This window comes from Emys orbicularis, chromosome 2, assembly GCF_028017835.1.
Source record: "Emys orbicularis isolate rEmyOrb1 chromosome 2, rEmyOrb1.hap1, whole genome shotgun sequence".
Taxonomy (NCBI): Eukaryota; Metazoa; Chordata; order Testudines; family Emydidae; genus Emys; species Emys orbicularis.
In genome coordinates, this window is record NC_088684.1 from 256,423,028 (window position 1) to 256,447,490 (window position 24,463).

General features: G+C 44.6%; 1 protein-coding gene across 1 annotated transcript in view; it reads right to left on the bottom strand.

The window, feature by feature from the left end:
* Positions 1–24,463, bottom strand: part of RUNDC3B (RUN domain containing 3B) — a 162,574-nt gene that overhangs the window by 130,856 nt on the left and 7,255 nt on the right. The window contains exon 2 of the mRNA XM_065399227.1: positions 19,037–19,152. Within this exon, the coding sequence (XP_065255299.1) occupies positions 19,037–19,152 (116 nt within the window). The remainder of the gene's footprint in view (positions 1–19,036; positions 19,153–24,463) is intronic.

The following is a 24,463-nucleotide window of genomic DNA, read 5'->3' on the forward strand; positions in this document are numbered from 1 at the left end:
CCACCTTAGAGTGGAAGGAGGTGATGGCTACTAGATGCACTCTGAGTGAGCTAGTAGATAGGACCGATTTTGTTAATGTCAATATGTAGTCGGGCCAACTGTGGAAAAATCTGCTTGTCCTGGCATCAAGTACAGAATCGTTTCCACTTGTGCATGTATGTCATTTGTGTGATCAGCCGCCGACTGTTCAGTACTATATCCTGTACTTCCTTAGAACAGTCTGTCTCAAGTCCTGTCATCCATGGATTAGCCAGGCCTTGAGATGGAGCACTGAAATGTTGGGGTGACGGAGGCATCCGGCATCCTCTATCAGCAGATGAGGCACAAGGGGAAGGGTTTGTGGTGGTCTCACAGCCACCTGCTTCAGGTATGGAAATCATAGTTGTCTGGGCCATGTTGGTGCAATGAAAATGACCCCGGATTTGTCTTGCTTGATCTTGTGAAGGACATGGATCAATAGAGGAATTGGGGGGGGGGGAAGGCATACAGCAGTTGAGCCTCCCATTTCACAAGGAAGGCATCTCCCAGAGAGTCGTGCCCCACTCTGACCCGGGAGCAGTATTGTGGGCACTTGGCATTGTGGGCCATTGCAAAGATATCTACTGAAGGAAATCCCCATTGTCTGAATATAGTTTTTATTATTCCAAGATCCATCCTCCACTTGTGGGTTTGTGAAAAGTTCCTGCTTAGTTGGTCTGCTGTTGCATTCTGGCATCCAGGCAGGTAGGATGCTATGATGCCTACTTCTGCACAGAGGTGATAAGATCAGGCCCCTCCTTGGCAACTTACATAAAACATAGTCGCCAAGCTGTCCGTGAGAAACTGGACAGTCCTGTTGCGGATCAGAGGAAGAAAGTGCTGGCAAGCATTTCGGACTGCGCTTAGCTCCAGTAGATTTATGTGGAGATTGGACTCCTCTGGGGACCAGCGACCTTGGATGGTATTGTCACACAAATGTGCCCCCCATCCCACCAGAGAGGAGTCTGTGGTGACTGTTACAGTTGGAGATTTTTGTTGCAAGGGGACACCTGAGTAAACATTCGTATGTGGTGTCCACCATGTGAGCGAGTCTTTTACCCTGCGGGGCATTGTAAGACGTCTGTTGAGCAAGTGCATGTGTCGAATATAGACAGTACGGAACCAGGCCTGTAGGCATCTCATATGGAGCCTGGCATGTTTCACAACAAACGTTGTTGCCACCCTGTGCCCCAGGAGTTGTAGGCACGTTCTGGTGTACGTTTATGGGCTGTCTTTTACTGTTGTAATTAGATTTGTTAAGGTAAGAAAGCATTGTTGGGGGAGTCGAGCGGTTGCGGTGAGGCAGTCGCGATGTGCCCCTATAAAGTCCAGCTATTGGGTGAGTGTCAGAGTGGACTTCTGAAGGTTGATTAGTAACCCTAGATTCGTAAACAGGGTTATAGTGGTGTGAGTGGCGTCGATTTCTGCCTGGTGTATTGGTGCTTTTAGAAGGCAGTCGTCTAGGGAAAGAGAATCATACCCTGATTGCAAAAGTGTGCTGCTGAGATGGCAGGAACTTCAGAAAACACCCTTGGGGTGGTGTACAGGCCGAAGGGGAGCATTCTGTACTGGTAATGCAGGTTCCCTAGAGTGAATCGCAGGAACTGCCCTGTGTGCTGGGTGAATAGTAACATGAAAGTAAGCGTCCTGTAGGTCGAGGGCAGAGAGCTAATCTCCTTTCTCCAATGCCGGAATTATAGTTGCTAGAGTCACCATTTTGAAACGTTGTGTTCTCACAAACTTGTTCAGTTTTTGCAAGTCCAGAATGGGACTCCATCCACCTGTTTTCTTCTGGGTGAGAAAGTAACGTGAATAAAACCCTCTGCGCCTCTGTGTTGAGCTGGTACGGGTTCAACGGCACCTAATTGTAGGAGATGGTTTACTTCCTGCTCTAGCAGGTGCACATGAAAGCGGTCCCTGAAAAGGGATGGGGAAGGGGAGTGGGTAGGTGGAATAGAGAGAAAGCCTTTCTGGATAATTTCCAGAACCCATTTGTCCATGGGGATGGTTTTCCAGATTGGGTAGAATGGTGACAAACAGTTCCCAAATGGGCTGGAGATTGGATAGAACTCTGGGATTGGAGAATGTGGGGCTCTCGTGTCCTTGACCAACACTTCAGAACGTTTGCCTCAAAGTGGATGTTTGAGACATAGACGACTGATCTTGTGTTTATCGATGTCTCGTCTGCCTGTTTGTGGCGCTGGTTGTAGTCTCTTTGAGGTTGGGTGTATGCGGCAGTCCAGAAATGTTGATTATAGAATCTGCCCTGTTTCTGTTTGTTTGCAGGGACAGATTCCAGTGTCTTTAATGTTACCCAGGTGTCCTTCAAGGTGTGCCAGGAGACATCTGTGCTCTCTGCAAACAATTTTTGGCCTTTAAAAGGTAGGTCCTCTATGGTTACTTGAACTTCCTGGGAAATCCAGAAAGTTGGAGCCAGGAAGCCATACGCATGACTATGGACGTAGCGATGGATCATACCACCGTGTCAGCAGAATCGAAAGAAGTCTGCAAGGCCATTCTGGCAATGAGGGAACCTTCTGCAATGTTGGCCTTGTATTGCTCCTTTTTGTCTTCTCAAAGATGTTCAATAAAGGTTGACATCTGAGAAAACATGTTGTGCATGTATTTTGCTAGTAAGGCCAAGTAATTGGCTATGTGGAATTGGAGGGTAGCCGATGAGTAGGCTTTCCTTCTGAAAAGTTCTAGCCTTTTCCAGTCCTTATCGTAAGGGGTGGTTCTCGACTGATGTTGTTTCCCCTTTTGATTAACCACTTCTACCACCAATGAGTTTGGGGTAGGGTGGGTGAACAAAAACTCAGCCCCCTTAGCCAGTACATAGTACTTCTTGTTGGATCTCTTACAAGAAGGTGGACCTGTGACTGGTGTCTGCCAGACATTTTTTGCAAGGTCCATAATGGCTGCATTAATGGGTAGTACAACCTTAGGTGATGGAGAAGCTTGGCAGATATACTCCAATCAGTTTATGCTGTATTTCTGATAGCTCTGCCAGTGATATGTCAAGGGAGCCAGCTACCCGTTTAAACAGATCCTGAAAGGATTTGAAGTCATCTCCAGATGGGGGGAGGGGTGAAAGCTTGCTTAGCCTGGCTGCGGGTGACCATTCCCACCCTCTTGGCTAGCTTCACATGGTTGGCCAAGTCTTCCCCCAGCAGCATGGGGATGGGATAATTGTCAGACTGCAAAAGTCCACATTCCTGACCAGCCCTTGTACTGGACATGCAACTTGGCTGTAGGCAAGGTTACAGACTGTGACATGAAGGGTTGAATTGTCACCGGAGCCTCCGGGTTGATGAGTTTGGGGTCCACTAGGGATTGGTGGATAGTCGAGACTTGTGCCCCAGTGTCCCTCCACGCAATAACCTTCTTTCCACCCACTCTCAAGGTTTCCCTTCGCGCCGAGGGTATGAGACAGGCATCTGCCTGGGGATCTTTGGTGTGATTGTGGTGTAATGAACTGTAATCGGTTGGGGTTTTGGGGGCAATGGGCCTTTATATGTCCCAGTTCATTACATTTAAAACATCGCCCTGCTAAGGTATCACCGGGGCGATGTTGGTTGGTGGAGACTGGTGTGGGGGGGTGAGAAGGCATCTTCCAGAGATTTAACATTTGCTCCTGATACCCAGGCATCCCAATTTTTGTCAATGTGGTAGGCATGTCGGGTAAATGACACGTCTGGTTTCCACCTTAGGGCTCTGAACCGCCGACGGGCATGCTCGGGTGTTAACCCCATTCTGATTCTGGCCTTGTTTTTAAAAAGTTCTTAACTGTTCATGTGTTCCTTAGGCATTTCAGCCACCACTTCTGCTAAGGGTCCACTGAGCTGCAGCCTCAGCTCTACCATGTACTGGTCTGTAGTGATGCTGTACCCAAGGCAGGCCCTTTCAAAATTTTCTAAGAAGGCCTCAGTATCATCGCCTGCATTGTAGGTGCGGAATTTTCTGGGATGGGAAGCCGTACCTGGAGAGGGGTTGCTAGGGTTGGCTGGATTATTCTGCCTAGCCCTTGCTAATTCCAGTTCATGCTTCCTCTCTCTTTCTCTCTCCTCCATCTCTTTCTCTCTGCTCCATAGCTCTCTCAGCAGCTTCTTTCTTGAGTTTTTTTTAAATTGGAGCAGTCTCTGATGTTTCTTTTCATTTTCTTCTCCTTCTAGTCTGGCCAGTTCTAGTTTGTTAGCTGCTTCACTGGTAGTCATTTTCCTGTTTTCTTGTGCTGGGCCACACCCCTCTGCAGTTCACTGACACTGAGATGCACTCAGCTCAGGGCTGCTTAGGTAACAGACTCTCTAAACTAGCTATCCCCGAGAGGTAGAAAGAAAGAAAAAAAAACAATTCAGCTTGTAAATTCCTTTTGCCAGCTGTTTGCTCACTGCTTGAGCCCTTCTCTTAACAAAGACCCTTGTTAAAAAAACTTAACACCTCTGCATTCAGGCAAGGATAGATAAGATATGCATCTACCTTCAGCTCTGCTTTCCAAGCAGTTAGAAAGGAGGAAAAAAAAATCTTACTGGCTTTTGGTTTAAAATGATCCCACCGCTACCACCATGTCAAGGCTCCTTCCCCACTCTGAACTTTAGGGTACAGATGTGGGGGCCTGCATGAAAACTTCTAAGCTTAACTACCAGCTTAGATCTGGTCCGCTGCCACCACTCCCAATGTGCTAATTCCCTTCCCTGGGTAGCCTTGAGAGACTCCACCAATTCCTTGGTGAATACAGATCCAAACCCCTTGAATCTTAAAACAAGGAGAAATCAATCCGGTTCTTTAAAAGAAGGCTTTTAATTAAAGAAAAAGGTAAAAATCATCTCTGTAAAATCAGGATGGAAAATAACTTTACAGGGTAATCAAACTTAAAGAGCCCAGAGGACCCCCCCTCTAGCCTTAGGTTCAAAAGTTACAGCAAACAGAGGTAAACACCCTAGCAAAAGGTACATTTACAAGTTGAGAAAACAAAGAAAACTAACACGCCTTGCCTGCCTGTACTTACAAGTTTGAAATATGAGCGACTTGTTCAGAAAGATTTGGAGAGAGCCTGGATTGATGTCTGGTCCCTCTTAGTCTCAAGAGCGAACTCCCACCAAAACAAAGAGCACAAACAAAAAGCCTTCCCCCCACCAAGATTTGAAAGCATCTTGTCCCCTTATTGGTCCTTTGGGTCAGGTGTCAGCCAGGTTACCTGAGCTTCTTAACCCTTTACAGGTAAAAGGATTTTGGAGTCTCTGGCCAGGAGGGATTTTATAGTATTGTACACAGGAGGGCTGTTGCCCTTCCCTTTATAGTTATGACACGAGGGATGTACATCCCTGCCTCCTCCTCACTGCTGGAAAGAGAAGGGGCTGAGCCAGCAGGGATCCCGGTCTGGCTGGGGTGCCATCGGTGGCGAAAAGCGGAGTCCCCGGAGTTGATGAAATCAGGAGGTCCATGTGTCTGATAAATTGTTGCAGCACCCGGAGGCATGCTCTGGCTGGAAATCAAAGGGAGGGCTGCCGGTGCAGCAGACTTGCATCGGTGCAGCGGGTGGCGCCATTGTTTGGGTTTTCTTTGGTTCCACCGGTACCGAGCTAGGAGGCATGGCTTTGGTACCTGCATCAACATGAGAGCTAGACCGCACCGGGTCTTTACCTCCTCGGGATGCCTCAGTACTGGATGTTCCCGGTGCCTCACGATCCAGTGCTCTCAGTGCTGTTGGTACGGGGGCAGACTTTGCAGCTGGAGATCACTTTTTCTGAGGCGAATCTCACGGTGGTGAAGAGTGAGACCTCTTTTTTAGGAAGAGTCTTTAGTAGCCATTTTAGAGGAGGATCCCATGTCTGAGACAGCTGTTGGCGACTGCTGGCCAAGACGTGTCCTGAACTCTGAGTGGAGGCTGGTCTGAGGGATTTCTCCATCCTCAGGAATTTCAACTGGAGATCCCTAGCCTTCCTTGTCCTAGCAGTCAGTTTTTTGCAATGGGAACACTTTTGAGAGATGTCTACCCCCCAGGCAATGGACACGCTGCTTATGGCTGTCAGAGACGGGTATAGACACCCTGCAAGTGAGACGATGTTTGAAGCCTGACGAACCAGGCATCTCTGAGAGGCTATGTTGAAAGGAAGAACGGGAATAATCCTGTTCGTATGCATCTTCTGTCGTTGGGAGTTACCCACCTGAGGCGGGGGAAAGGGGAAGACTAGGAAACAAAAAGGGTTTGTTTTGTTTTTTCAAATGGTAAAAAAAAATTAAAGGAGAAATTAAGAAAGAGAGGGTATTAGCTGGGAAAGAACTGAAATAGAAATAGCAAAAGCTGTGAGGCACTGCTGTCGTTCTGACCGAAGCCTAAGGCAGTAGAGAAGGAACTGGGGGATGGTTAGCTGTGCACACAGGGTAACTGCTTGGAGCAGCGTGAGGCGGCTGCCGCGCGTGCGCGGTCAACCAGGTCACTGCTACTACAAATCTCTGATTAGACGTGCAGGGCACCAAGACACCTAAAGTGGAGCACCCACAGGGACACTCCCCAAAGAAGGGTTGATGCCTCTTCAGTTCATCTTCTTACCACAAATCCAACAGGATCCACAGCAGACGGGATGGAGGACAGGTCATGGAATACAGAGCGGGACCACACATCTCAAATAACCTCCGGTTACAGTAAGTAAACTCCACTTCAAGTGCTGGACCTTATGTGTATTCACATGTGCGTGACTAGCAAACAGTGTTTAGACTGGAGGCAGGTATAAGGAAGCCAGTAGCAGAGATGCTTACAATACTGCTGATCCCACTACTGCATCGCAGCCAAGGCATGAACAAGAGCAGTGTGTCTTGCAAACATGTGGATAGAATGCCAGGTGGCCACGCTGCAGATGTCCTGCAGGAGGACATCAGATAGGGATGCTGAAGAGGCAGCTTGTGCTCACGTGGAATGAGCTGTGACACCCCCAGAGGGAGGAAGTTTTGCTATCTTGTAGCACTGTAACATACATCCTGAACCCACACTTAGAAATCATCTGAGAGGGTATGGCTTGCCCATGTGATCTTTCTGCTATGACGATTTCCTAATGGGTTAGGTTCTTTGCAGGTAGAAAGCCAGAGCACACCGAACATCAAGGGAGTGAAGTCACTTGGCTTCAGAAGAAGCCTGGGGTTTGGGAAAAAACACAAGTAACATTTGATTGATATGGAACTCTGAAACAATGTTGGGGAGAAATTTAGGGTGCAGTCTGGGAAAAATCTTTTCTTTTGAAACACAGAATGAGGATCCACCATGATGGCTCTGAGCTCACTTACCCTCCTGGCCAAGTGACAGCCACTAGGAACGCTACCTTCATAGACAGGTGGTTAATGGCAAATGTGCCATGGGCTCAAAATGCAGACCTGCGAGTGTCAACAGCACACTGTGAAGGTCCCATTGAGGTGTAGGTTTGAATACTGGTGGGGAGGTCCTGATCAGACCTTTCATAAAATCATACTGTAGCTGGGTGAGTGAAGATGGAATGCCTTTCCACCAGAGGGAGGAAGGCACTAAATCGCTAGTAGGTGTACTTGTGGAGTCTGGTACTCTGAGCAGTGTAGTTGTTCAGGTGAGCACTCCTACTCAGGAAGGAGGCATCTGTCATGATGGTCGCCCTGGGTGTGGAAGGGCTGAAGGGAACCCCCACCATGACCTTTTCCAGGCATGACCACAAAATGAGAGAGTTAACTCTGGTGGGAACTGTCACCTTGGCGTTCATGTGGTCCTTGCTCGGTCAATAGATGGAATAAAGCCAAGCTTGTAGACAGCACAAGTGGAGTCTGGCAAACAGTGTCACGTAGGTGCATGCGGCCATGCGGCCTAACACTGAAATACACCTGTGCTCTGTGATTCATAGTCTGCGGGTAATGCATGAAATCAGGTTGCGTGCTGTATGAAACCTATCTACAGGGAGGAACGCTCTTGCAGAAACAGAGTACAACCACCCCTATAAAGTTTACGGTCCTTGTTGGTAACAAAATGGACTTTTCTTCATTTATGCAAATGCCTAGGGCTGCTAAAAGTTGCATGAGACACCCTGTTGTTGACTTGACCTCCTGACAAGATTGGCCTTCCAGGAGCCAATTGTCTAGGTATAGAAACAGCATATTACCCCTGATACCTCACCTGGGCTGCTACCACAGAGAAAACCTTTGTCAATACTCCGTAGCAAGCCCAAAGGGGAGGACCAAAATTAGAAGTGTTCGTGGCCAATCATAAAATGCAGGAACTTCCTGTGTGATGGGTGAATGTCCATGCGGAAATGTGCCCTTCATTTCAAGAACCATGAACCACATCCTTTCCTGAAGAGGAGATTATTGATGCCAATGTAATCATCCAGAATTTCAGCTTTTGAATAAAGATGTTGAGTTGCCAAAATTCCAGGATGGGTCTCCATCCATTTTCTTTTTGGGAGGAATATGGAAATATGGGGAATAGAACCCCCTCCCATGGTAATGAGGTGGGACACAATTATTGCCCCTTGGTGTAAAAGGGATTCCAGCTCCTGTTGAACAATCATATTGTGAGAGTAGTTCCCAAAGGAGGGACTGAGAGGGGCTTTGTGAGGTGGGAAGGAGAGAAACTCTATGGAGTATCCCTGATTGATAATCTTCAGAATTCAACTGTCCATAGTGATTGTGTTCCAGTTGTGGGCAAAGAGTGTAAGATGCCTCCCAACTGTCACAAGGGGAGAGGTGGGTGGCATCAGACACAGGTCTCGACCAATAGATCAAAAATGGCTGTTGGCCAGCAGTTGAGAGAGAGAGAGGGGCAGGCTGTGGCAGTAGAGAAGGCTGAGAAGTGAGGCCTCTGAATCCTCTAGCATTTGCAGAGAGGCTCAGTTGGCTGCTAGTAACAATGTGTAGGAGAAGGATGGCCTTGGTCTATAGGTCTGCCTCTAGTATTTCCTCCTGGGGACTGAAATGTAAATTCCCAGGGAACAGAGTCAATCTCGAGTACTTTAGTGAGTAGAGGGACTCATCCATTTCCTCCTTAAGGAGGTTGGATTTGTCAAAGGGAAGGTTCTTGATGGTGTTTTGGACCTCCCTAGGAAACTCAGATGACTGCAGCCAGGAGTCACTTCTTTATGACCAAACCAGAGACCCAATTTCTGGAAGCTGTCTCTGGCACCCACTGGAGCCTGGAGGGCTATTTTTGCTACTAACTTCCCTCTTCTAAAACAGACTGCAATTGGGCCCTGTCCTCCATGGGAAGCTTATCTCTGAAATCCACAAACCTGGAATAAAGTCTTATTTCACTAACAAAGCTTAGCAGTCAGCGATATGGAATTGCAAGCCCACAGAGAAGATCTTCCTTCCCAGGAGGTCCACTAGAGTGCCCTCTACTCTCATAAGGAGCCCTAGAAGAAGAGTCCTTGGGCTTAGATTTTGAAGGCCCCTCTCCAAGGCACATGCTTGGAGGGGCACTGCTGGTCAGTTGAGGCCAATGTACGTTGAGGGGGGGGGGAGGAGGTGGTCTCCCTGTCATGGATTGGAGAGGGGCCTTATAGCCTTCTCCATCAGGTGCTTTCACAGGCAAAGCGCCTGGGCTTCTTGAGATCAGGGTGGGAAGGAGCAATAGATATTGCACTTTATAGAGATAGGCACATCACCCAGACTGTCCAAGCACCACTGATGTATCTCCTGCCCTTGCTGCTTCTCCAATTCTTGAATCCTGGGACTCTGGGCATAGTCCCAGAGCTGGGGAGTGGTTCCTCAACTGGGAGAAAATTATAGTTGGCATAAAATATTTCTAACTACTAAGCTAAAATATGTAACTATTTACAAATAATTTCTTTCTTTGCAGATTATACAACCAAGTGAAGGAGGACATGATTCTGACTCAAGCCATGCAGTGGTAAGAAGGAACTGGGGAGGCGTTGACCCACACTGCCTCTTTTACCCTCTGTCTGGAGCACAAGGAGAACTACTGTGCATGTGCAGGCCAATAGACACTGCTTTGAAGAATTTCCAGACTCAGGAGTATGGCATGCATGCATACCAGGTATAGAAGCATGTGGAATACACACAGAGACTGGCATGCGAAGAAGAATCAAGCTTTCTATGAGTTGGAGAGTTTCCAATATGATGGGATATATCCCAAAACACAGTTCTGAGTAGTAATTTTTAAGGAGGTATTCACTATCATGTTAATCCTCCTGCCTACTTCTAGCCAAAAGGATTGTATCCCAGAACAGTTCCAAAACATTGAGCCAGAATGTCTCTAGAACACACACCAATAATCTGTTTTGGCAAAGCTCATGCCCTGCAACCTATGCAGGAACAGCATGAATAAAATATAAATTTTCTGTTGAATCAGCCTTAATCGTGGATCAATAGTACAGTTTTTAATGTTTTGCAAGGCACTTCTCCATTGGCTAGGGTTCAAGGATATACACAAATCTTTGTGCCTGGCCTGGCACAAGCAATCTAAATTAGGGAGGGACTTTTGGGCCAGAAAGTCATAACAAGCTATAGCTGGTCAGGTAAACCTATGGCGCTTTCTCCACCTCAACAATAATTCTGGAGTCTCTAGTGCTCCTAGAGCATCAGAACCAAATACATCCTTTGAGAAATGCTTAAGCTGCAGGTAATGACTCGCAGCTGGACCAAGTAGGTTGTATTATTGTTGGAATGGCGGACACTGATCCCCTGAGATCAGCTGAGACCACCAAATCATCCCGTTATCCATTCACTCTCTTCACATTATTGGTTTCATATTGATTTTCAATCATGGGTTCCCTCTAAGGACAGCAATCTGTGCAAAAGGATGGAATTTAAAATTTTGAGACAAACTGGCCCATGCTTTGACTAGTAGCCAATATCATATGGGATATTTTATAATCAAAATGGTAATAATGATGCCAGTATTCCTGCCAGCAGCAGGGGATGGACCAACTCCTGTTCCAGTAACAGTTAGGGAGGGATCTCTTACGTTATGTTCTTGAATCATAGGGCTGCATTGCTAAGAATGGAGGCTATATGATAATGGTACAGATTGTGGAAATAGAAGCCTTTCGATGTTATTGGGAGTTGCAATTTGGCCTCCTATGCACCCCTAAAGAAATTTAAAAAATTTAATTAATTTTCCTAAAATAAAATGGAGGAATAGTAACTAGGAGAACTCGGGATACACAGTATTCTGGGAAGCACATTCATTTTGATATTAATTTTGCCCCAAAGGCAAAGGTTATGAGTTCTCCATAACTGCTAGTTCACTGCTATGGAGGCTAATTTAGCACTGTACCATTTCTTTTTTTAAAAGATGCATATGCAGTAATACTCCCACAAATAAATGTTTTTGGTGGTCTTCCACAAAATTGCTGAAGAGGGGGCTGTTGGAGCTCTGGTCTCATATAAACTGTCAATCTCCTATCATTTATATGCCTATGAATTCAGGATCAGAGAGTAAGGCTATATTAAACTGCCAAGTACGAACAGATGGGGTTTGTCCAACAAGAGCCAAAGACCTAGCCGTACAGGCACATGATCTGACACCGCAATTGTTCCAATATGACAATCCATTACATTTTCAATTAAATCATGGCCTACTAAAAAGTAATCTAGATGAGAGTAGGTAGAGTGTACTGTAGAAAATCCAAATATAATGAAGACTTCTGCTTGGAATTTCTATGTGTGGAAGGCACCAATTTATCCAAAACAGGATTAAGTACTCCACTGAAGTCACCGGTGGTAATAGGGAAGCAATGCCCCGTCTTCTTGGCTGACCTGAATGACATGGAAACAAATTAGGATCAACACAAGTATGGGTAAAGATACTAGCAAAAACAATTGTTGATGTCTCAGCTATCATCCTTAGCTGACCTAAGTATCCACAATCCTTATACTGAGTTTTTTATGCAACAGGATCACCACAATCCTTGCATTGGTGTTATAACAGCAACAGTCTACAACACCAATCTAGCCTCCAAAGCTGAGCAGCCTCAGTCTCTGTCAAGTGTGTCTCTTAGAGCACAGTCACTTCAGTCTTATCCCTTTACATTCCCAGAGGCACCCCTCATTATCAGGACCACTGATTACTAGCAAAAGAACAGACAACACACAAGGGTGTTTAATACAGTTAACTAGCAGCGAGCAAGGAGTATAGTGTAACAATTATTCAGATAACTTTCACCAGTCCTTCCCTACACAGCACTCCCAATGGGAAGGGACTATAGACTTAGGCGAATTACCAAGCTCTCCCATCATGATTCTAGGGCTTCAACAGTTCAGGGCCAAAACTCTGCTCTCCAGTGGAAGGATAGGATATGGACAGGAGAACAGGGATAAAAGAAGACCCCAGAGTCCTCCTTAGACAGCAACCCCCACTGGTGAATAGTTGAAGCAGATTATTTTACCCTCCAGGAAGAACTCAAAGGATAAACAGATTTGAATTGGATTGTAGTGCCTAATGGATTATCCCACAGAAGAGCAATAGGGCATCATCTTGGCCACACAGAAAGCTAAGGAGATACCCCTTTACTAAGGCAAGTTTCAAAATTCTAACAGCAAAACTGAAAGGAGGGAAAATAGGGAGAGGAGTTTAATCCACAGGCCATTATTTCAAACCGTTAGGAACTGATTGGGGAAATCACAAATCCATTTTTTTTTTTAAAAACAGGAGCATATAATGGACAGCATATAGTGGACCTGGAGACTTTTAACGAAAAAGTTTTCTGCCTCTTGAGGCTTTTGAAATACACGAGTCTCTTCTCTGTACTTTACATATAACACTGCTCTACAGCCAAAATGCTTCTGAAATAAATGTAGTCAAACTTTACTAATTCTGGGTCACTGAGAACGAAAATGATGCTTAAAATTGTTGATTGGCTCTAGTTTTCAAGATATGCTACTGGGTCAGTATATACGACCCTTGACTTGGGAATGGCGGAGGATAAGTGAGTTATAAACGGAAGGGATCTCAATTTAAACCAGAAATGACTAAAATACATCTTTGACTGGATCTATGAATAAATCTATGACTGGGTTTGGACAGTACTTGCATTTTAGGCAAAACAATGACTGATGCAATCTGAAGCTGGTATTGCGTCATACATGATATGAATTGCATCATGTTATTCCTAGAAGTCATGGATGATGCAATCATAACGAAGCTTACATCACTCTGCTGAACAAATTGCCCTATATCAGCTCTAGAAATCATACAGTGTCGTGCTCTCTTATTTGTCAGTGTTTGATTTTGCAAAGGGACACATTTCTGTTTAGCCAAAGTGAGCAGAGATGCCTCGTACTTGTGTGAACAGTGCAGATAACTTCTGCTATGTTTGTGGGGAAGTGACTTTTGCATCACAAAAGCGCAGTATAACCACTATGGTTAAGAAAGCCTATCACCTTTATTTTGGCTGCAAAATTGGAGCTCAGGACAAGAGGTGGGCCCCACACATGTTGCAACACTTGTGCAACAAATCTTCACCAGTGGTTGAACAGGAAAAGGAAATCTATGCCTTTTGCAGTGCCATGATTTGGAGAGAGCCAACAGATCATACCAGCAATTGTTACTTCTGCATGGTGCCTCCAGTTGGGAAAGGTGTGTCAAAGAAGAAAAAGTGGACTGTGCATTATCCAAACATTCCATCAGCTATACGCCCAGTACCCCACAGAGGAGGACTGCCGGTTCCTGATGCACCAGAATCATTCTCACTTGAGTCAGACGAGGAAGAGGATGAAACTTCTGATCCTGAACCATCAATGTCACAGGACCCACATTTTCTCCCATCCTCCTCCTCTGAACCACACCTCATAACACAAGGTGAACTGAATGACCTTGTCAGGGATTTGGAACTACCCAAGAGTAAGGCAGAGCTGTTGGGCTCCAGACTACAGCAGTGGAATCTCCTGGCAGGTGATGTTAGGGTTTCCATGTTCCGTGATCGTCAAAAGGGTCTTGTCCCATTCTTCTTCATGGAAGGTGATCTTGTAGCCTGCAACAACATCGATGGTGTGAAGGCAGCCCTCAACATGGTTCACGATCCAGATGAGTGGAGACTGTTCATTGATTCATCGAAGACGAGTCTTAAAGCTGTTTTAATAACAGGAGTACTTGTGGCACCTAAGGTGCCACAAGTACTCCTGTTATTTTTGCGGATACAGACTAACACGGCTGCTACTCTGAAAGCTGTTTTACTGCATAATGGCAATGTTTTGCCATCAATTCCAGTTGGTCATACAGTCCATATGAAGGAAACCTATGACAACATGAAACAACTTTGGAGGTGCATAAACTATGACCAATATCAGTGGCAGCTTTGTGGCGATTTGAAGGTTGTTGCTCTCTTGCTTGGTCTGCAGGCTGGATACACAAAGTACTGCTGTTTTCTCTGCGAATGGGATAGTCGTGCAAGAGATTCCCACTACATCAAGAAAGATTGGCCACTCCGACAGTCATTGGAGCCTGGGAGGAAAAGTGTTCAGCATCCACCACTTGTTGACTCAAGGAAGATTTTGTTACCACCCTTACACATCAAGCTGGGTCTGATGAAGAACTTTGTCAAGGCCATTGACAAAACACAAGCAGCTTTCAAGTACCTCCGTGGAAAATTTCCAAGGTTAAGTGAAGCTAAGATAAAGGAAGGTGTCTTTGTTGGTCCTCAGATTCGTGAACTTCTTCGAGATGATGCATTTGACCATGCACTGCGTGGCAAGGAAAAGACGGCATGGAAAGCCTTCCAGTTAGTGGCAAATTTTCTCGGAAACAACAAGGCAGGCAATACAGGTTGTTGGTGGAAAACCTCCTCAAGGCATACAAAAGCCTTGGTTGCAACATGTCACTAAAGATACATTTTTTGCACTCTCATCTAGATTTTTTTCCACCGAACTGCGGAGCACTGAGCGACGAGCACGGCGAGCGATTTCACCAGGACATTGCAACAATGGAGAAACGCTATCAGGGCAAATGGAGCCCATCAATGCTTGCAGACTATTGCTGGACAGTGACAAGAGATGCTCCATTTAATGAATACAAGAGACAAGCCAAGAAGCGCCGAGTAGACACTGAATAGGACTAAACTATGTACATAATAGTTTTTTGCCTTTTGTTTCATAATAAATTTTATTGATATAACCCTTTTGCTGATTTTTAAAGTGTTACATAAACAGGACAGGTGAAATATTATCATGTAAAGCAACCATAAACACATGAAAAGACCTAGGTTTACAATTTATGATTAAAACTCTACTATCTACATAGATATAAAATGTAAAAACTTAAATATCTTAGAAACAGTAGCCAGTTGTTTTAATTGTCATATTTGAATTCAGGACATCAAAATACATAATAAATAGCACATTTTATCTCTGAAGCAGACAACTTCTCAAAAATTGTAGACCAGTGTAATAAGACTGGAAACTTCAGAGAGTATTTTTAAGGCCTTTTCACCTACCCATGTTCCTTTTTCGATTTTTTGCTGCCCTGGAGCTTGCAAACAGCATAGTTGTGTCTGATGGCATTTAGGAGGTATGGGAGTAGATGGGTGGTATAGAGGGCCAGGTGGAGCCAGACTGTGCAGGACGGCTCAGGAGCAAAAGGGAGTTGTGCCTTCATGTTCCATAGAACCACCAAGAATCCTCTGGGAGTGGTTATCTTGACGTGCTTAAGAAAACAAACTGGTGGAAGCAGGAACCTGCCCACTTACAAGACAACTGCTAATTTCCCTCTGACTTCAAATCAGACTAAAAATGATACCTTCAAAACTAAAAGTGCAATTAAACATTCTTCATCACTAGATTAGACATTCATTTTTAGTGCACAGCCACCCAATTATAAAAGTCATGACTGACTGATGCACAGTGACAGCAAGATAACCTCACAGGAAAAGGTGAATAAGCAGCTTTTTATTAACTTAGTACACTTACTAATTAGACGGAATATGAAATTCACTGGTTCAGGGTATTATCATTTCACCTGGATGTGCTGTATACATGTAGAATTTCTATCACTGTATCTTGACCACCTAGAAATCCAATTCTTATTCAGTTAACAATGTTAAAAAACTAGTAGAAAACCATTACTGAACAAGAACACAAATTTTGAAGTTGCAGTCAGCAATAAAATATTTTGAAATATTAAGTAAATTCATGTAATTGAAAATGTTATTTCACCACCACAACATGGGCTTCTGGGAAAACTGCAGAGACAAGCCAGCCAGAGATTCCAACTACTCTACCCAGAAACAGACAAAGCAAGGACTGCTGTACTGGAGGGTTTGTAACGGAACTGCTCAGGGCAACAAAAACACCACCACTCACAGGACTGCAGGCTGGGAACTTGCTGTTTTATTCAACAGCATCACAACCAAGTGTTTGGGGGAGGGCATGAGAGGGGGTACTCTCACTGACACAGGAAGGAGGGAGGGGTAGAGCATGGCTCCATCCCCTAATATTCTGCAATAACTGTAATGCAGTTAACCCCATGATGACCACTTTACTGTAAAGAGCAGCAGGTAAAAGGGGGCTCCCCAGACAGGGCCTCACCTCCAGGGAATAACCAAGAACTGTTCAGTGCTTACAGAGTTGGAACGTCTAAAAGTGTTGTTTTACATATCAAATATGCTCAGTTTATAAATCACTGAGAAAGAACTGAGAAACACCCAAAATGGCATTTTAAAGTTCTTTTTCAGAGTAGAATTGCACTTTCAGGCATATCATGACTCAGACCAACATTTTTTCTAATAATATTCATCAAAAAGCACCGTTTACGCTTTGAAAACCATGAACAACTTAACCTGCACATAGCACAAACTAGTAGTTCCAATTCCTACTAGGAAACAGTTTGTCTCAAGAAGTCAGCACTACACAGATGGCTTAACTAGGGTTGCCCACTTTCTAATTGCACAAAACCAAACACTCTTGCTCTGCCCCAAGGCCCCCCTCCTGCCCCTTCTCCAAGGCCCCACCCCCGCTCAGTCCACCCCGCCCCCCCAATCACTCGCTCTCCCCCACCTTCACTGGGCTGGGACAGGGGGGTAGGGTGCAGGAGGGGGATGCGGAGTGTGGGCTCTGAGAGGGAGTTTAGGTGTGGGAAGGGGCTCAGGGTTGGAGCAGGGTGTTGGGGTGTGGGAGGGGATGCAGGCTCTGGGCAGCACTTGCCTCAGGCAGCTCCCATAAGCGGCGGTATGTCCCTGCGGCTCCTAGGCGGAGGCGCGGCAAGGCAGCTCTGAGCGCTGCCCTGTCCCACAGGAACTGCCCCTGCTGCAGGGCCGGCGCTCAGGGCAAGGGGAATGTGCAGAGCCCTCATAGCCACCCCTGTGCCTGGGAGTCAGACATGCCAGCCACTTCCGGGAGCGACCGGGCATTCCGGTCAAAAACCAGACACCTGGCAACCCTGAGCTTGACTCATGGTCCTGATTCATTTTATGAGAACCAGAGACCCTTTCTTTACCTATAGAAAGATTCTACTGTCCTTCAGATAGCATAAACACTTATTTCCCTTCTGAAAAAATATGGTTTGTCTCTTTTGTAGCAAGACGACGACAATACTTCCACAGGTCTTTTTACATTTATTCAATACATCCTTGTTATAAACAACTGCAGGAGTGCTTAGTGTCTCTATCTTTTTCTTCTCCTCCAAGGAGGGGTGGGGGAGAGGGAAGAGAGGTTTATGCTCCTTCCCTGGAAAGGGTGATTGGTAGGAGAGCCGCCAACCCAAGGCCCTACAAGAGGCAATAATAGCAAACACTCTGGAGTGCTTTGGGGCTGCCTTCCTGGGCCACTTCCTACCACTTTCTTCTCACAAGGCCGCAAAGTATTTCCCTTAAAGTCCAATAGAAAACAACAAAAACAACTGAATTTTCAGTCCAGTTCAGCTCAGCTAGTAGCCTCATTTCTTGCACACTAGCCCCAGCTGCACACTGATCCAAGTTCCTGGGCTGCACCCCACTCGGGGTCTGTCACACTCTCCCTCTATCCAGGGTTTCATGCAAGCAACAGTCCCTGATCAACTCGACTATAGTCAGGCTCCTGGCACAAGACTCAGCCCCAAGCCCAAAAGAGAAAGTTCGCAGCTACCTCCCACTTTAGTCTCCACCCTGGACCTTCTCCTGCTGCTTACGAGCCCTTCCCTTGCAATAGGACTTATTTGTGCCCTTGCTCAGGAGTTCTCAGGATAGATCTGTTTTCCTATTCTGTCTGTCCCCCTTTTGAGCTGTCTGGCTCCCTTTTAAAAGCTTCTTCACCAGCGAGAGAAGACTCTGCAGGTGCACAGAAGCAGAATCTCCTGGGCGCAGAACTGCTCCTGAAACCCTCCTGTCCCTGTGTGGGTTTATACACCCAATCACAATCACATGACCACTGCACGGAAGGCAAATATTGAATAGTTCAAAGTTTCATTATCTATTTAGAACAGGGATTTTCCACATGGAAATTGCAGCTCTGTAGGATAACTTTTGGGATGTTCATTAGGCATGAGACTAGCCAAGGACATTCAAGACTTGGATTCTACTGATGGACACAAACATTCAAAACAAACTGAAAATCCTTTTGCCCACACGCTTCACAGAAAGACTTCTAGTGTTAGTTCTCCTGATCTGGTTGCGTGTAGCAGCTGCCATATCTTCTGACACTCTGAAGATGGGTTCTAGAGCAAGTGACATGATGTGATTACTAGCAATCTGACATTGACAGAAATGTAACTATACTTCAGTTTTACATCAGCAAAACTCAACTTAAAACACTTGGTTTCCATTTAAACTTTGAGCATATACACCTCTACCCCGATAGAACGCTATCCTTGGGAGCCAAAAAATCTTACTGCGTTATAGGTGAAACCGTGTTATATTGAACTTGCTTTGATCCGCCGGAGCACGCCCCTCCCCCCCCCGCCCCCTCCCCCCGGAGTGCTGCTTTACCGCGTTATATCCGAATTCGTGTTATATCAGGTCGCGTTATATCGGGGTAGAGGTGTATTCACTGAGCCTAGTGCACACTCCATTGTTTTCGATTAAAAAAAAAAAAAAAAAAAAAGAGGGTATAACAACTGGAAAATAGAGAATTATTAATGTACCTTTCAGACGATGACTTAAAATCTGTTCCAAAATGGCTGCAAAATTATTAAATTCAGGGGAAGAATCATCAATAGTCTCAAAACAGGAACGATCAATCAGAGTCTTCACAGAGAACCTAGAAGAGAAGAATGGGATATCAATTTTATAGATAGTTTTGTTTCTCTCTACCAGCTAGCACAATTTTTTTTTTTAAATAAAATACAAACTGGACGTGATCAAGATGTTCAAGTTATAAAATGTATGGTTCTCATTTACCTAAAGTACAACAAGAAGTAACCTAGAAAATACTGTGAATCATCATCACTAGTCTTACACTTAAAGCTTTCATAGATTCACAGATTTCAAGGCCAGAAGGGACCAGTGTGATCAACTAGTCTGACCTCTTGTATAACACAGGACATAGAACTTGCCCAAAATAACCCCAGAGCAAATCTTTTAGGAAAAAAAATCCAATTATGATTTAAAAGTTGTCAGTAAGGGAGAATCCACAATAACCCCTGGTAAATTAACTCAATGGTTAATTATCTTCATTGTTAAATTGAAAATGGAAATAAATTTACACCTTATGTCTAGATTCAACATCCAAGTCCAATGGATCATGTTATATATTTCTTTGCTAGACTGAAGAATTATTACATATTAGTTTCCCATGTAGATACCTATACATTGTAATCAAGTTGCCTATTAACTGTCTCTTTGTTAAGATAAATAGATTGAGCTTTGAGTCTATTTCTAATCCTTCAATCATTCTCATGGCTCCTTTGAACACTCCGCAATTCAAGAATGATGTTGATAAATTGGAGACACCAGAACTGGACACTGTATTCCAGCAGCAATCATATAAGTGCCAAATGCAGAAGTAGAATAACGTCTCTACTCCTACTCGAGATTCTCCCATTTATGCATCCAATCGCATTAGCTTTTTTAGCTGCAGCATCATACTGAGATAGTCAGCTGATTATCTACCATAACCCCCCCCAAATCTTTTTCAGATTAATGGCCTCCCAAGATAGAGACCCCATGAGGTAAGCATGGCCTACATTCTTTGTTCATAGATGTATGCATTTACATGGGGGAGGGATAGCCCAGTGGTTTGAGCATTGGCCTGCTAAACCCAGGGTTGTGAGTTCAATCCTTAAGGGGGCCACTTAGGGATCGGGGCAAAATCAGTACTTGGTCCTGCTAGTGAAGGCAGGGGGCTGGACTTGATGATCTTTCAAGGTCCCTTCCAGTTCTAGGAGATAGGATATCTCCATTAATTTAATTTAAAAAAAAAAAAAAAAAAGTTTACTAGGGCTGACAAGCAATTAAAAAAAATAATTGCAATTTATTGCACTGTTAAACAATAATTGAATACCACAGGGAAACCCCGTATAAGGCGCCCCGCGATAACGCGAATTCGGATGTAACACGGTCATAAGGTGGCTCCGGCTGCCCCAAGAAAAAAAGCGGCCAAAGCGCCGCCGAAGCGCCCAGGAGCAGTGGTCAACTGGCGGCCCCCCGCGCCTCCCTGACGGTGTCCCCAGCAGAAGATGGGGAGGGGGCAGGGGAAGCCCCCAGTGCTCCAACCCATCCCCGGCAGAAGTACAGGGGGTGGCGGGGGAAGCCCGAGCACTGGGACACCCCCCACCCCCACTGCAGCCCCAGGAGGCAGCCTCACAGCTTGGGGGGGCACTCACTCCCCACTGCGGCCTCAGGCTGTGATGGGGGGACAGGGCGTCTCCGGTCTTGGGGCCGCAGTGGGGGGGGACAAAGTAGCAAACGGGTTGAGGAGCTGCAGTGGGAGGGAGTGGAATGGGGGGGACCCTGAGTGGCACCCCAGGGAAGGAGCAGAAAGGGGTGGAACTGTGGGCGGGGGCCGCTGCAGACGGGGCAGAATGGGGGGGCGGGCTAGCAGGTGGAAAGGGAGGGCACTTGCTTTGTCCCAGGGCCCCAGGAAACCTTAATCTGCCTCTGGCCCTGAAGTGTTGCACCAAATCGCCCCAAACGTTGAGAGGCTCAGGGCCAAATTGCCAGCCCCTATTAGCCTCGCTGTCCAAGTAACACCTGAGGGCTCTACAAATCTACCCACGCTGCCCTTGCTGAGATGCAGGACACCCCTACCAGCATCAGTGACTCAGGCACAAACTCACACCCCCCCCCACACACACACACACACACACACACACACACACAGCGCAAAAAAGAAAAAAGAAAAAAAAGGGGGCTGCAGTGCCACTGAAGAAAACAAAAAATGGAATGTGCCTTCCCCACTGCCTCTTCCCTCCTACCCCTGCTTCTCCTTTTGGCGAGAAGAGCCATTCTCCTCCCCAGCTGCTCCTTGCTCTTCCTCTGCCCCTTGCACATCTCCCCAAGTGTTTCCCTCTCTCGCTGCATGGCTGAGAGCCCTGCTGCTGGAGCTGCACCCTTTCAGTTACTGTTATGGGCAGTTCACAAAGGCAAGTCCTTTTCTGCCCAAGAGAAACTGACCGTCTTGAAACTGACCGGCTTGAAATGGTAAACCTCGCTATACCGCGACCCCGCATTTAGCACGATTGAATTTTTTGGAGCCCAATCATCGCGTTATAGCGGGGTTTCACTGTATTTAAATATTTTTGGATGTTTTCTATGTTTTCAAATATATCGATTTCAAGTACAACACAAAACAAAGTGAACAGTGCTCACTTTATATTTATTTTTGATTACAAGCATTTGCACTGTAAAAACACAAATCGTATTTTTCAATTCACCTAAGTACAGTAGTGCAATCTCTTTATTGTGAAAGTTGAACTGACAAATGTAGAATTATGTACAAAAAACTGCATTCAAAAATAAAACACTGTAAACTTTTTGAGCCTGCAAGTTCACTCAGTCCTACTTCTTGTTCAGCCAAGCGCTAAGACAAATAAGTTTGTTTACATTTGCAGGAGATAATGCTGCCTGCTTCCTGTTTACAATGTCACCTGAAAGTGAGAACAGGTGTTCTCATGGCACTGTTGTAGCTGGAATCGCAAGATATGTACGTGCCAGATGCGCTAAAGATTCATATGTCCCTTGATGCTTCAACCACCATTCCAGAGGACATGCGTCCATGCTGATGTCAGGTTCTGCTCAATAACAATCCAAAGTAGTGCGGACAGATGCAGGTTCATTTTCATTATCTGAGTCAGATGCCACCAGCAGAAGGTTGGTTTTCTTCTTTGGTGGTTCAGGTTCTGTAGTTTCCACATCGGAATGTTGCTCTTTTAAGACTTCTGAAAGCATGCTCCACACCTTGTCTCTTAGATTTTGGAAGGCACTTCAGATTCTTAAATGTTGGGTGGAGTGCTATAGCTATCTTTAGAAATCTCACATTGGTGCCTTCTTTGCGTTTTGTCAAATCTGTAGTGAAAATGTTCTTAAAATGAACAACATGTGCTGGGTCATCATCCGAGACTGCTATACCATGAAATATATGGCAGAACGTGGGTAAAACAGAGCAGGGGACATACAAACTTAATTAATGCATTATTTAACGAGCGTCATCAGCATGGAAGCATATCCTCTGGAACGGTGGCTGAAGCATTAAAGAGCATACCAATATTTAGCATATTTTGCATGCAAGTACCTACCTTGCAATGCCAGCTACAAAAGAGCCATGCAAATGACTGTTCTCACTTTTAGTGACATTATAAAGAAGAAGAGGGCAGCATTATCTCCTGTAAATGTAAACAAACGTATTTGTCTTAGTACTTGGCTGAACAAGCAGTAGAACTGAGTGGACTAGTAGGCTCTAAAAGTTTACATTGTTTTGTTTGAGTGCAGTTATGTAAACAAAACAAAAAAATCTACATTTGTAAGCTTCACTTTCACAACAAAGATTACATTACAGTGCTTGTACGAGGTGAACTGAAAAATACTATTTCTTTTGTTTATTATTTTTACAGTGCAAATATTTCTAATCAAAAATATACACTTTGATTTCAATTACAACACAGAATACAATATATATGAAAATGTAGAAAAACATCCAAAATATTTAATAAATTTCAATTGGTAATCTACTGTTTAACAGTACGATTAAAACAGCGATTAATCGCAATTAGTTTTTTTTACTTAATCACATGAGTTAACTGCGATTGACAGCCCTAACATTTACATTTAACCATATTAAAATGCATGCTGTTTGCTTGTGCCCAGTTTACCAAGCGATCCAGATCGCTCTGAATCAGTGACTTGTCCTCTTTATTCACCACTCCCCCAATTTCTGGGTCATCTTCAAACTTTAACAATGATTTAATGTTTGTTTTTTTCTCTAGATCATGGATAAAAATGTTAAATAGTTTAGGGCAAAGAACTGATTATTGATGGAGTCCACTGGAAAAGTCACCCACTTGATCACGATTCCCTATTTACAATTACATTTTGAGACCTATCAGTTAGCACACATTAAATGGATTAAAAATTGGCTTTGTTAAAAAAAAATAGAACGATATAATTATCAAAATGTTATATGGTACCAAGTCAGGCACCTAATAGAAGTCTATTATAATAGTATCACGTTTGTGTGATAAATGTAAGTTTGACAGGATCTATTTTCAACAACCCCATGTCAATTTGCATTAATTACATTACCCTCCTTTAAATCTTTATTAATCAAGTCCCACATCAGCTGTTCCATTATCTTGCCCGGGATTGATGTCAGGCTGACAGGCCTATAATTACCTGGGTCATCCTGTTTACCCTTTTAAAAAACTGGCACAACATTAGCTTTTCTCCAGTCTCCTGGAACTTCCCCAGTGCACCAAAACTTATTGAAAATCAACATTAATGGTCTAGTGAGCTCCACAGCCAGCTCTTTTAAAACTCATGGATGCAAATTATCTGGACCTGCTGCTTTAAAAATGTCTAATTTTAGTAGCTTCTGTTTAACATCATCCAAAGATACTAGTGGAAGGGAAAAAAAGTTATCAACCTCATATGATGAGACTATCACCTGTTTTTTCCCCAGAGACAGGACATGAATGTTTATTTGACACTTCTGCGTTTTCATTGATCGTTCTACCATTTCCATCTAGTAATGGACCAATACTGTTGTCAGGATTCCTTTTGTTCCTAATATATTAAAAAACACCACACCTTCTTATTGTCCTTAACACTGCTGGCCATAGATTTTGCATTGTGTCCCTTTTCTTCCCTTATCAGTTTTCTACAATTCCTAACTTTTGAGTTATATTTGTTGTTATCAATTCCCCCCCCCCCCCATTTGTTTTTATGTAATTTAAAATTTTATTAATTATAGCTGTGTTCACTTCTCCTCCAAACCAGGTCAGTTTTTAAACCAGCACAACCTTCTTCCTAGATTGTGGCTTTTGGGCCATCTAATAAGGTGTTCTTAAAATGATTACCAATTATAATTCACATTTTTCTGATTAAGTTCTTCCTCCCAGCTAATTTGGCTTAATTGT